Here is a 14942-nt window from a genome sequence, read left to right as displayed (position 1 = left end):
GTGATGAAGATGTGCCCCATCACAACATGAAAAAATTGCAGTCCTGATTTCCATTATTAACCTATAGACGTAGAAATAACTGACATCCCAGATAACAAATATTTACTTCAATGAACTTTGATAAATTGTTTTCTGATAGTTTCACAATGTTAATCTTAAAAAATATTAAGTTTTACAATTGACCTAATAATATTTAATGTTTCAAACAGCAATTCGATTTGTACACGAGATTTACAAGAATATAGACCAAATAATCTCAGCATTAAAAAGTTAATACAATTCCTGTGATCTTAAATCACTGTACCTGTATCAAATCACATCTACATCCTTGTTTTCAAGAAGTTATATACTAGAAAATGAGGATTGCCAAACTAATTATTAACCGACGACTATTTAAAATTAATCAGCACTTTTAAACGGTTTATAATTAAAACTGTACAGTGAAACTGTTTCTTTTGCTTTTTTGTTTTTGGTTTTTGCTCTATCAGGTGATGGTAAAGCTGTGGTAACAGCCTTAACTGGTGAACTACTGTGGCCAACAAAAGCAATCTTACTACTCAGATGAGTGTCCAACTGCACACTGATGAGCTTTTCAAAATGTACATGTTTTTCCTGGGAGTTATTTTAATACAGATGGCATGAATCTAGAAAATCAGAAGACATATAATAAGCTCTGAGGTGGAAATGCTTATGCATTTCAACAGTCACATCTTTCTCATGCTTTGTGCTCATCTATAAACTGGAAATAATAATCATCTTTCTTTCGTTCTTACTTTTAACTGTTTATGATTTACAACTCTAATGTATGTTAATGTTTTACAAAATATCTCACATATAATATTTCATTAGTAAAATAACCCTGAATTTTTTAAGAAAAGCAAACAAAATACAAAATGCAAAGACTATCATTCATTTTCCCCCCAAACAGAAAAGACCAAAAAATTATAATCACACATAAAAAGAGTTGTAATACTAACATGGTTAAAAATGCATGAATAAATATGGAATTCATTTTCAACATAAATTTTCTACTTCTATTAATTTTAAGGATTATTAGCATTAAAAATAATTGACTATCTAGATGGGTACAGGCAGTCTCCAACTTTCAAATAAATTATGTTCCAAACAGTACACTCAGAATTCATTTTCCCATTAAAAAAAAAAGTTATACATAATAGGTATTTCTCAGATTACCCTCAAAGGCTAAATGTATTAATCAACAATGTTATTTTAGGTAAAATATCAACACATTGACTTCAACCAAATCTACTGACCTTTATAAATTATTTCTCTGGGAAAATGAATCCACTGTAACATCCCGTTCCCACCTGCATGGAGCTGACATAGTTTTATTTCTGGCAACACTAACTAGAAAACTTCTTATTTTGAAAACAGAAGAACTCTGCAGCAATCACCTTTCCAGGTGACCTGAGAAGGTTAATACTCAGAGGTTTTAAATCACCTCATTCTAATGATGGAAAGAGAAATCCTTATGCCTATAGTCTGAGACTTTTCTACTGCCTGCTCACATATACCACTAAGCATTCATCAAGTTGGGAACAGCCTATATTACAAGCATCAATTTTTTTTAAGGATTGGATTAGTGTTTAAAATGATGGCAGCTGTTATGTTCTATAAATTATGGTTATAAAATTTTATGATTGTTTCCTGGATTTATAATCAATGTACTTAAATTACTTTTAATTTCATATTTCAACATAGGAACACGTTTATAAAGCATAAAAAAATTTAAACAGTACTAAAAAGGTGTGAAATACTGTTTTTACTTAAAATTCCAAAGCAATTCCTCATACCTATTATGTCATACCCAGATCTACCAATCATCTCTTTTGACATCTTCATTCTCAGATATGCCAAAGTAACTCCCCAAAAGGTGCCATAATCAAGAGTACTTTGCACAGGTCGCTCATGAACATTAAAAATAAAATAATTCTTACTACCAAATACAGCTAACTAGAAATTTCCTTCACAGCATGCCAGGAAGCTTTGGAAGACCTAAGTTAAATACTTCTACCTTCAGATGACTTAAAACTGCAGCGTGTTTCCAGGAGATAGCTAGAATAAATCATTCAGCCTCCAAAATAAGGTAAAACATAAATAAATAAAAATACATACATACATACATACATACAAATCAACTTTCAAAGTAGATGCTGGAATTCGTTGGATCTATTTCAACTTAAACCTATGGTCTGAAAAAAGCCAGTGTCTTACAGTAGAGTTTACAGTTCTACACTAGTTTTCACTTTATTAGTAGTTTAAAATACTGTTTATGTCTTTGGGATCTACTACAAACATGCTGTCCATTACCTCATTAAGTAATCAGACTAGTAGGAACACATTAATAAAGATAAATAAACAGATAGGCAAATATAGGAGTGTGAAAAATAAATATTCTTATTCAATCAAATCAAGGCTTTAATCTCCAAGTTGTCTTAGTTTTTAAATATTTTGAGGAAAATTAAAATAGTCAAAAGCCTATGTATAATATGTCTGAAGAGAGGAGAGAAGCATACAATGCAGGTATGTAAATCTAAGGAATACAGGCTATCTGAAACCTTCTCATTTTATGATATCATCTAAACCACTTTGTAGGAAAGAAACAGACTACGGCGAGACATTCAGATGATTGGAGATCAATTTAAGCCATGACAGGACAAAGAGTGTGCTCTATGTAAAATGAATGCAAGCTCTAGGTAATGTAAATTGGAAACACCCATGGCTACATTTCCTTAGAGTAGTTTCAAAGAAAGTATACAATACCCCAATGTATTATAGAACCTTAATGTGCACCAAGTTCTTCACATAGTTGTTTATAAACTCCCACCACCATGCCCGTTTTTCAGTTACACAGGAAGTACTGGCCTTCAAAGATACAATTTTGTCTTAAAAGAAAAATCACCACATAACACAGCAATCACCATTAAATGTTTGGCAGAAATTTTTACTTTTTAAAAAGATCTTTGTCTAGCATGACACCATCTGACGTTGTTTGAAGAGTTAATCTTAACATATCCATACACTCTTTCAACCTGGGATCAGACGTTCGCAATCCTGTAGATTTGAGTGCCTGTTTTTAAAAAAATAAGAGTTTGTAAATATATAGTGCAAATAATATATATGCTTATTCCAACAACAAGTTTTTATTCCTGCATATAAAAACTTCTATCCAGGACCTGAATATGTATATGGCATTTTAGTGTCACTATTACCCACTTTCTGGACAAGTTTCTCATTCTTTCTTTCATTTTCTTTCAGATTACCTTGAAATGAGCATGATGAAAATTTGAAAACATAGTAAGAGAAACAGTGTCAGTTAGAATCTACATATCAGATAACCTTTAAGATTACATTTAAATATTACCGCATTATTGATTTAGTATTACTGATTTTTAGACTTTAAGATAGAAAAATAAAAAAACTTACTGTAATAAATTTATGAACAGGTATTTTCTCTTGTCCTTCTGCAATTGTATAGAACAGCAAATCTTCCAAGCTAGGTAACAGACCCTGTTTTAATTTACTAAAGGGGAAAAAAGAAGACAAAATTAATCCTTGCGTGAACATTCTAATGAATTTTAGCTACATCCATTATTAAGTAATCATTGAAGCAGACTACAGCTAAACTGATCTACTCATCAAAACTACTGTCATATTAAATGATTTACCCAAACCACGCCGAAAAACAAGCAAATAATGATTCATTAATGAATAGATATTTTTTAATCCCAGGTTTTGAAATCTTTTTTTTTTAATTAAATTTATTGGGGTGACAATTGTTAAGTTTTGAAATCTTGATCACCATTTCTAGTTGTGCTAACGCCTGGCCATCTGTTATGGTGGTACCTTCCTTCCTGTACAGATTAATACAACCATCCAATACTAATTATAGAGCTCTGCAAATGTTCAGGTGAGAATCAATACTTTAAAAAAAAATATGCCTGTATTTATATATTATTCAAGTAATTAACCTGATTGTAAAATCTGGGGGAGACAGCAATTAAGTACTAGTATTGGACAGTAAAGATGAGCATACAAGTTCTTGAATACTTAACTGAGTCACTTTGTGTAAATTAACCTGTGATTCAGTTTCCTCATCTGAGAAATGAAGAGAATAGCGCCTACCTCACAGGGCTATTGTAAGGATTAGTTGACTCAACACATTCAATACTTTTAGAACACTGCCTGGCAGAGGGTAAGTAGTCAACTGATGGTAGCTGCAGTTATTATTTCTAAAGTGATCTAGGTTTACATATACAGATGAAATGCCACAAATCACAAAGATGGTAGAATAAAAATACATTAAAATCTTAATTAACTAATAAACTAGTATAGTAAAAGGCTATGATTAACCAAACTTTTAAACAGAAAGGAATTTTTTCCTATCCATTGAAAATCTTTCAAGTAAACAAACTACAATTAACCTATTAAATGTCTTCTTTTTGACTCTGAAACTGAAATGAACACATTTCATTATTCTGTCTATTAATTACTGTCATAAGCATTACAGTGACGTTATAAGGATTACAGATCTAAGGCAAACAAAACTCTTCCCCACCCATTACTATTTATTAAAATGGGAAAGAGAAATATATGTGTGTATATGTGTGCATGTGTGTATACATATGTGTGCATGTATAAAATAGTCTAGAAAGAACTTTACCTATATTTCAAAAAAGAAAAAGAGAAAATTAAAGAAAGGAAGGAGGGAATGGTTGTTTTCTTAAATTCAGGCCTTAACATTAAGTCAATTATGGACCAGCCATAGGTATAATGAATGGTAACTTTCAAAGGAAAATTGTATAATTACTTTTGTAAAATAAGCTGTCACACAGCATAAGTCTATTTAAAATTGTTTTTATACTGTTAAAAAGAGTTTTTCTAGGTGTCCAAATATTTCCCGGATTACCCAAAGATTATATAATAGCTCCATACTTTAATTAGACCAAATGGATTCAGTTATTTCCTAATTACTTATATATTAATAATTATATATAATATATTATTATATATTAATAATTATAACATATATTAATAACATATATAATTACTTATATATTTCCTAATATAATTACTTCTAATATAATTACTTCTAATTATATTTCCTAATATAATTACTAACTATTGTTAGTGGTCCACGTATTTCTATCTTAAAAGACCTCAGACTATACAGTTGCATACATTTATGAAATTTCTCCTAAAATATTAATGTTGGAATTAATATAATTTATACTTGTATTCAAAACTGTTACACCAACTTTAGGTTTTTAAAGTTAACCTTAAAATATATGAATTTCAGGCCAAAGTTTTTAAAAAAACTAACACATAGGATTATCATAATTTAATGGCAAATTCTGATATATAAATTATTCCCTGAAGCAATTTTGGGAGTTTTCAAACATGTATTTGGGATATTTCAAAATAAGAGCTTAAATTAATCAATCACTTCTAAACATTCTGCTAAGTGTTTTGCATGCATTCTAATTTAACCCCTCCAGTGATCTTATGACAGAAGGTACTATTATTATCCAAAATATAGTATGGTTCCTGGTACATAGTAGAAGCTCAATAAAATTTATTATTGGTTAAGAAGATGAATGACTTTATCCCCATTTCACAGATGAGGAAGCAGGGGCTCAGACAAATGAAACTTCCCAAGACTGCACAGTGGCAGACACGGATTTAGAACATAGTTTCTCTGAATCCAAAGTTTAAACCACTTACCCGTACAATATAATGGCTCTCAAGCTTACTAGCTAGTATTATTGTTATAAGGTACAATTTTTCTTGGTCTTTCCCTGATCTAAAACCATTAAACAGTGTTCAACAATACTAATGACTTAATATTTAAGGAAAAAAAAATTGAGCCAGCTGTCAAAAAAAAAAGATCAGTGGAAAATAACATGCCAATTATTTACAGAAAATGGTTTGTCAAATAAACTTCAGATAGTGGTAGTTCATCACTTTATAAACTGCAGAATAAGCTTTCTATGTATTTATCATACCGGTAAATGGTATTTGCTTTGCCTAAAAGCTGTGTAAATAACATAGTGTATACACTTCTTTAACTTATGGTACCTAATGCAAAAAAATTAAAGTGACCATGTTATGGCCACAGATAGCAAAAAAAGGTAAATACATACTTGCTTTTGGACAAGACTAATTTTTACCCATAGGAGAGAGATTTAAGTCACCTCTAAAAAAAATATGCTCACAAAACAAATGGTCAAAATTGGTAACAAAGTACAACCTATCTTAGCATTTAAAAGCTCAGACTCTGATCTGAGAATAAGTTAGCTTCAACAGTGTGGTGAACAAACACACAGAGATTCTCCCCAAACTTTTAAACAGGTAGAAATTACTCCAAAGATCTTTCTTGGTATCAGCCCTCTTTTTATCCCCAAATTGTACATGGCGTTTTGGTAATGCTTCACAATAAGGTATTTTGCTACCCTGTTTCCCTGAAAATAAGACCTAGCCAGACAATCAGCTCTAATGCGTCTTTTGGAGTATTATATTATATTATTATATAAGACTCGGTCTTATAGTACAGTAAAATAAGACTGGGTCTTATATTAATTTTTGCTCCACAAGATGCATTAGAGCTGATTATCCGACTAGGTCTTATTTTCGGGGAAACACGGTATTAAAATTCAAGATCTAAAACCTTAGTTTTCAAATAACTAGAAAGTCCTTGAGAGGTATTTACGTTTTAATGATAAAAATAGGTTTAGCAGGATTTCAAATCGTAACATCAACAATTATTAATAAACTCGAGTGAGCCATCTAGATTCCGTAGGGAAAAACATAAAATGGCTATGTCAGCAATTAAAATACAATACACATTCCGTGTATATTACACACGGCATGTTTTTTATATATATGAACTTAAATAAGACCAGGTCTTGTATTCATTTTGGCTCCAAAAGACGCATTAGAGCTGATGGTGCTGCTAGGTCTTATTTTCGGGGAAACATGGTAGATAAATAAATCCAAAGAAAAATCTTTGTTTCATACCTTTTTGTTTCTTTCCTTTTATTCGCCCTCATTTTCTTTCTAATTTCTACCTTTAAGATCCTTTCACCATCATTTCGTTCCTTTTTTAACCCATTCCTTCCTCTACATTACTCACATGAAATTCCTGCCTAGAAAACAGAAATGACTTAAGAAAATTTTTTCCAATTCCCATGAATTTAACTGCTATCTATGACATGTACAACGTTGTTAGTCATGCTTACTACAATCTAAAAGGGAAGTAGAACATGTAATAAGGAATTACAAGAAAGGAACTATGGGATCCAATTACTGAAAAATTACTTCACTGTGGACTAATAAGGTAAAGGTTTTGTTAGAGGGGTGGAATTTGAGATAGACTTGAAAGATGGGTAGGAGCTGGAAACATGGCAACAAAAGGGGATTTTGGGCAAAAGAAGTCAAATGACCAAAGCAATGAAGGTAAGCCTTCACTGAGTGTTTGTAAATAGCAAACAACTAGAGCATAGAATATATGAATTAAGGTTCCTCTTTTTACGTACGAGCTATTAAAATACCTAATTTTCAGGGTTGAGAGAAATCTATGTAAGTAAACCAGTAAATGAGGAAACTACCTCCCCCTAAATTTGCATATGGAGTTTAAAGTCAGGGCCAATTTCCTCAACGTGAAAAGAAGCACTATCTTTGTTTACTCATCAACCAGTTTTCCACTTAAAACTAACTCACCAGTCTGGTATTCAATTCTCTATAATGTGACTTTGTACTATCTATTCTTATCACATATAATTCACCAACGTAATTGACTAGACTCACTGACCTGTAAGTAAATCCTATCTCATCCTTATATTTTACCAAATCTGCCTTCTGTTTATAACCCTCTTACACCTGTAAGGTATCAATGATCAGTCCAATGGTTTCAGAGGGCTTTCCCAACCAGATTCGCTATCCTCTTCTCTTTAGCAGTACTGGCTGCATCACTAAGTTTGCACATCTTACATAGCCTATTATGTGTCAAGCACCGCAGATATAAAAAGGGATAACGGAAGGCTGCTGTCAGGAGAGCCAAGACAGCAAATGTGACAAGCACTGTGATGTAAGTGTAAGAAAAGTATTAGGAAGCACAGATGAAGCATTCAATTTTGTCTTGATGGGTGAGGGAAATAAAGTTTATAATTTATAATTAAGAGCAATATTGCAAACTTACCCTCATCAGTTCAAAATTTTATAAATAAAAAAATCCATTATTAAACAAAACAAGGAAAAGGAAAAGCAAGTCTTTACTAAGAACTGCAAAATAAGAGGGGGAAAACTTGAAACCAACTATACTGCCTTACTTGTTAAACGTTTCATATTACCTTACCTCTCCAAACTATAAACCTTCAAGGTTGGGGTAAATTCATTCTTAATTGGGGGTGGGGGATTGAAGGGGCAACCCCATGTAATTCAAATGCATAGTATAGCATGGTAATCCTATCAGATAATCAAAAACATTTTTGCCAACTAGGTTAAAAAAGAGACCCATTAACAGAATACAAAATAATGTTTTGATGTTTTTACTATGTCCTCATTTAAAAAAATAAATCTTTTAAAAAAGACTGAGTTGTTTAAGGAATAATCAGTTTATCATTTTGAATTTATAGTGATCTCACTGATAGTAAGTATCCATCAACACCATCAAATAGCAGATTAAACCTGAGGCTGAAAGATAAATTGAAAGTGGCCGACTATATAGCATCATAAGTTTAACAGAGTGAAAATTCTGCTTATTCTCCAAGTCACTTTGCCCCAAAGTTGTAGATGGAATTTAAAAACAAAATCTTACATCTTTTAAGACTTTACTGTTTAAAAACAGGCCTTCCTGTTGTTTTATCTTAAAATCCTAGGCAGTAAAGCAAAGTAGGCAAACTGTCCCCAATTTTACAGATAAGGACAGTCTAAGTCAAGCAGCATGTCCAATGTCATACAACTCTTAGGTGGCACGACCAGAATTAGTCGTAGAAAGCTGATCTTCGGTTCCTAGTCCTGGATTCTTCCTGCTATGTGTGGATGAAAAATGGAGCGCTTACTAAAATAAACCTGACAAATGGGGAGCCCCGTATGATGGGCCTTACAAACCGAGACGGAGAGTAATCACACAGGCTGGCTTGAACATAAAAATTCCTAACTGTGTCATGTGGACAGTCATGGCTAAGGTCTGTAGCTTCCTTGACAAAGGTCAATATTTACCTTTGAAATTGTCAATTGTCTTTGTGCATCTAAGGCATAAAGACCAGCACCAGAGCATGGTAAGTTGCCTACACACCTACTCTATGTATTATAAACGTTAATATCTGTGCCCACAGATGTAAAAGTATGTGTCTCTCCATTTTGCTTTTTATTCTCTCAGAGATTTCCCTGCTTTGCATTCTCCTGCCTCTCTAATCTACCACCAATCAATTTTATGTACCCCTCCTTACATCTCCTCCTTTGATTCTAATGTATAAAATAAGCTGCAAAACTGCCATTCTCCAGAGCATTTTCTCAATCTGTTCCGATTTTGCTTTCCTGCAATTGTCAGTGGTTCAAATAAACTGTATAAGACTTTTTCTTAGGCTGGACGTTCTTTCATCGACATATGTCACACCAACTGTGCTCAGTTGTTGGCACTTCATTTCAGGAGAAATACCTGAAGTTCATTCAGAATAATGAAAAATGAGACTCCTTACATATTGAAGAATTTCTAATCAAAATGCTAATAATTACTTACGTTAGATAATTAAATTTTTGCTCTGCCTTGTTAAAACTGCATCCTGTATAAAGCGAGGGTGAGATTACATTAAATTAGGGCTTCTGTTCTGATGGACTTCGATGAAATTTATTTAAGAGCAAGCCAAAGTAAGCATAAAAGCCAGCTTTAAGTGAGAAAGTGCCTAGGCTGTCCATATCAGCTAATGGCAATTTATCCAAGTGTAGTTTTAGAAGTCTCACCCAGGGGGCGATGTGCCTGATGGTAAGATGAGGACATGACCCATCAAGTCGCTAATGTCCAACTCTGTTCTGCTAGTCCTTGCAACCACGCACTTCTTCAGTCAAGTATCCTTTCATAAATCATTCTACTTGTAAAAATCCAGGTACTATGTGAATTCTGTCACATTAACCACTTTGATATCACATTAGAGCTGTTTTATTCAAAATAACTAAAATATATAGGCAGAAATTAATGAAAGGCAAACGAGTTACTCATAAAACAAAACAGCTCCGAAAATGAAATGGGCTGCCTTGCCTGCCTTCAAAAGGAGTGAACTCTCTTGTCAAGAAGGATTTAAGTAGAGATAAAAAAAAAAATAACCTGTGGGGAGTGTAACAAAAGGAAAACAAACATCAGCTGGGGAGATGGGTTTTTAAGTCTCTTCCAATAAACCTAAAAAAACTGATGGAAAGAAAAAAGTCCTAATATTGTATGAACTTGGTTAGATCACTTAATACCTGTGACAGTTTATAAAATATGTACAATGAGGTGTACAATTAGATGTCTTTATAGTCACTTCCAACTCTAATTCTCAGTTTTTGGGTTGCTAAAAATAGATGTTCTCCCACATTCCCAAACTAAAGAACATAAATTTTACTCACTCGGGACCTATGCACACACATTTTACACAAAAAGCTCCATTAGTTGGGTTATTTTTAAAAGGGGAGTACTTAATGCCACTGAATTGTACACTTAAAAATGGTTACAAGTTTTTGTTACATGTATTTTACTACAATTTTTTTTTTTTAAGATGCTAAGTGGAACTGGATATAGAAGGTGAGAATGAGATCATACCACATAAAAACTTGTACTCTACTTTTGGCTTAACATTTTATTTTCTTATATCCCTAAAAAGCATCTGTATACATTTTAAATAACTGAATAAAAGACTCTCACATGTATATACCACAATTTACTTAACCATTCCACTAATGCTGAACACAAGTTTTCCCAACTTTTCTCTAATATGAATACTGTGCCAAAAACATTAGTGAATCTTTCTATACCAGTTTGCTAGCCTAGATTCTTTAAAAGGTATAAATATATTTAAAGCTCTTCATGTAGTTTAAAAACTGTTCTTCATAAAGTCTGTACTCTTAATGACTCCCACCAATGTTACTCAAAATATCTTCAACAATGACAATTTTAAAATCTTTAGAGGCCTGCATCAGAAATTAGTATCAAAAAATATGTATTTCTAAATCCTGAAAGCTATCCATTTTTTGTTCTTTATGCAATAGCAGCAATAGCTCTATGCTTTAAAATTAGTGTTTTCACTATAAACATTTCTTTAGTAAGCAATAATGTCACATACCAACCAGAGAATACTTCCCAAAGGAAGTCAAGATACATGAACCTTTTTGCTTCCACATTGTAAGTGGTTGCAAAAATCACCAAGTGCAGTAATTAATCATATATGCACTGTATTTCGCACCCAAAGCAATTTTATAACTGACTAGATTTCAGGATAAAATCGTAGTAAGTGTCTCTACCTGAAAGCTATTTACCTCACTTAGAAATATCAGTAATTAGTAACTATTTTTATAAATATGTAAGTTCACTAAGTTTTCTTAAGCGTTCCTCTTATGGAAAATGACCTAAAAGGTAAAAAGGCAGACAGGCAACTATTTGGTTTATAAAGGGTTTAAAGACTGAGCTCCTTAAAGAATACAAATCCTACAATTAGACTTTCAGTTTCTGTAGCCATAATTTTTTCTTTACCTCGATACCTCTAGTACAGCATTTTACTAATTTCAAATAATTTTTAAAACTTGAAGAAACCCACAAATATCTTCAACAATCTTCTCTTCAAGGTGACACTCATCTCTTTTTCAGTTTAAAATATTGCCCCTACCCAATTATTTTCCCCTACATAGTACCTCACAAAAAATATTCAATTATATCTATTTGGTAGTCATATCCTGAACTAGTTGATTGTAAGGTAGACAGACTTCTTTGTAAAACAGTACAGCCTGGAAACAAAAAGCTAAAACTGAAAGAGATGAAACTTGAGGATCTAATTCATGCTCTTTCAGTGAACTGCAATCTAAATATTAATTAGTAGCATGCAGTTTATTAATTATAGATTATGTACAGATACAGTATCAACAGCTAAATAGATGTGTAGTTTAATATAAACATTGGGCAGCACAAAATGTTATGATACCATTAAAACAAAACTAAAACTCACTGATAACTAACCAAAAATTGTTTTAATATTGAGGAAATCACAAATAAAATGACTGAGAGGTTCATTGAGAAGCCTCCCAAAATTAACTGTACTTTCAATCTTGAGTTTAGTTTAAGTGAATTGAAAATATGTTCACTTTTACAAAATAAAAGCAAATACATTATTAAAGGATCATAACAGAATTTGTCACCTGTTTCAACAGAGGTTCTGTCTTTTGATTCCAAATATATTATCTGTATCTGTCAAATACTGTCTCTACTTTATTATCAGAACTGTTCTATAGAACTAATTCAATGTTTGTTGAAATATATATTTATTTTGAAATTCAAGTCTCACAGCATAGGATGTAATGACTCTGCCCCTAGTTTTCCATTTATTAAAAATAAATATGAACTTCCAAAACATAGTACCTGAAGCTGGCTGAAATCATTTTTCTTTGCACTTTCACTTTTAATATAATACTTTTAATTATGCTTATTTAATTCAAAATAGTTTTTTAAAATGCCATGACTTTGTGTATGCCATGACAATTACTGCATCATGGGTATGTAGTTTTTAAAAGATACTACCAAACTGCCCTCCAAAATATTGAACCAATTTATACTACCACCAGCAGTGTAAGAGCTCCCATTTCTCAACACCCTTTGCATCACTTGATTTAACTTCACATCTGCCAATCTGATAGGGAAAGAATGATTTCATTGTTGTTTTAATGGAATACCTTCAATATGGTACCATGTGTGAATTACATACTTTCTAAAGAGCATATATGTATTGATATTTTCCCAGCCTAATCCCACTCTCTTGTATCTCTTTTCCTTTCTGATTAACTAATAAAATGTTCAAACAAAAAATAACTTAAAAATTCCCCCTCATCCCCACCTGTCAACCCTTCCCAGGGACCCTAAGATATACACTTCTGGGCTTTACAGAAATGAAGCATGCCATACTTGACAGAGAAGAGACACTGTGATAAAAATAGGCATGGTGGGCAAGCATTGGCATAAAGGTTAATCAAGAATCTGTAATGCTACAGCATGGTTTGTGACTTTGATATAATACTCATTCCAGTCCGTACTGGTTTTCTGGATGGACAGTGATATTTTGAGATTAAAACTCTAATTTATCTCAAAACATTATGCAAAAGAGATTGAAATAAGACTAAAGAATAGACAGGAGGGTACAGATTTTAAATTTGAAGTCATCAGATATGTGGAGGTTATGTAAGAACAGAGCTTGGATGAGAGATAAAGTACTTCCTACACAAAGATGAGAGTCAAAGCTGAGAGAAGGGATATGCTGTTGAGAAGGCAGACAAGTGAAAAAGTAGCAAAGGCCTCAGCCTCAGGATTTACCCAGTGAACAAACCCTAAAAGAGTCAGGAAAGCAGAGAGAACAGCTTAAAAAATGAAGAGAGCCAAGCAAAGTGTTTTTCAAATTGATAGAATGATGGTAACAAAGTTAAATAAGAGCAACACATGGAAAACTGAGCAAAGATCATTACATTTTCCCATAAGACATTTAAGGTAATAGTAATCTTAACTTAAACTGAGAAACTAAACCAGAAATTGAAGTTGGTTGAAGAAGATGGCACAGCCTAGAATGAAACTGGTTCAAAGAGACTGACTACGGAAAAAAGATAAGTAGGTAACTTGCTTATATCCCACCTCCTTCCAGAACATAATATGATATGGTTCATAAAGTATAGTTAGACCAAGGAAAGGAGAAAAAGCAAATATCACAGCCATGTGAACTAAAATTGCTATGGTTAAGTATTAAATTCACTCTGAGCTTTCTGGTAAGCAGGGCTAAACGGTACATAATGCAAATCGCATAGTTTCATATAAGTACAATTTCTCAACAGAAATGTTTTCTGGAAACTAAAAAACCAAAATAAATTTCTCATGTGGGCCTAAAATTCAAAGGACGATGTCCTCATCAGGTCTTACAATAAACGAAGCAATTTGATTCTTATTTATTTAAGAGTTATGTTCTATTTAACACATGCCAAATATTGTTCCAAGCCCTTTACAAAACGTTAACTCATTTTCACCTGGCTATTTCTTTTAATAATCCTCTATAAAAAAAAAAAACCTGGCAGAGTCCTGAGTGCTGGCATTCCAGGTGGCTCGCTGACTGTGAGGGATGACCTACGCTTTGAAAGCTAAGTATTAGAAAGGATAACAGGATCAACTGGAAGCTTACCTCCCAGTATAAAAAAAAATGTTTATCACATAAAGGCAAAATGGAAGGAGTCAAAGGAGGAAAGCTACATTTGGAAACCAGATCATTCAGAAAATATAATCTTTTAACCAGATTAAAAAATGTTTTCACAACCTTGAGGCCAGTATTCTTCACTTTATATGTAAATTGGAGACAATTGGAGTTCACTCTTGAAATCCTTGATTGAAAGCTCTCAAGATTATCATATACAAGCATACCTCATTTTTATTGTACTTCAGTGTTGCCTTTTTTTTTTTTTCTAACCAACTGAGCTAACTGGCTGCCCCAAGACAGGACATTTTTTTATGCAGGGTTGTCAATAAACAGTTCCCATCCTTTTGCCTTTAAGGACAACTTCTAAATGCTAACAATTGCATTCTGCAATTCGGTAACTCTGGGAACAGGTATTTGATCTAGTTACCTGCCTGGTAAACCAGATAAAGTAAATCTCATCATACCAGATGAGATTGAGCATACACATTCTAGTCCCTAAAAAATATTAAGAGA

At 32.6% G+C, this 14942-nt stretch overlaps 1 protein-coding gene across 2 annotated transcripts in view; it reads right to left on the bottom strand.

The window, feature by feature from the left end:
• GLS (glutaminase) overlaps window positions 1-14942 on the bottom strand; it is a 76114-nt gene that overhangs the window by 59163 nt on the left and 2009 nt on the right. For both annotated transcript variants that reach the window (XM_081051964.1, XM_081051965.1), the window contains exons 2-3: window positions 3448-3544; window positions 2970-3091 (exon numbers count right to left, since the gene is read on the bottom strand). In XM_081051964.1, coding sequence (XP_080908090.1) covers window positions 2970-3091; window positions 3448-3544 — 219 coding nt within the window. The remainder of the gene's footprint in view (window positions 1-2969; window positions 3092-3447; window positions 3545-14942) is intronic.

Source organism: Rhinolophus hipposideros (assembly GCF_964194185.1).
Source record: "Rhinolophus hipposideros genome assembly, chromosome: 6".
Lineage (NCBI taxonomy): Eukaryota > Metazoa > Chordata > Mammalia > Chiroptera > Rhinolophidae > Rhinolophus > Rhinolophus hipposideros.
The sequence above is the reverse complement of the archived record's forward strand: the minus strand, read 5'-3'. Positions and strand labels throughout refer to the sequence as shown.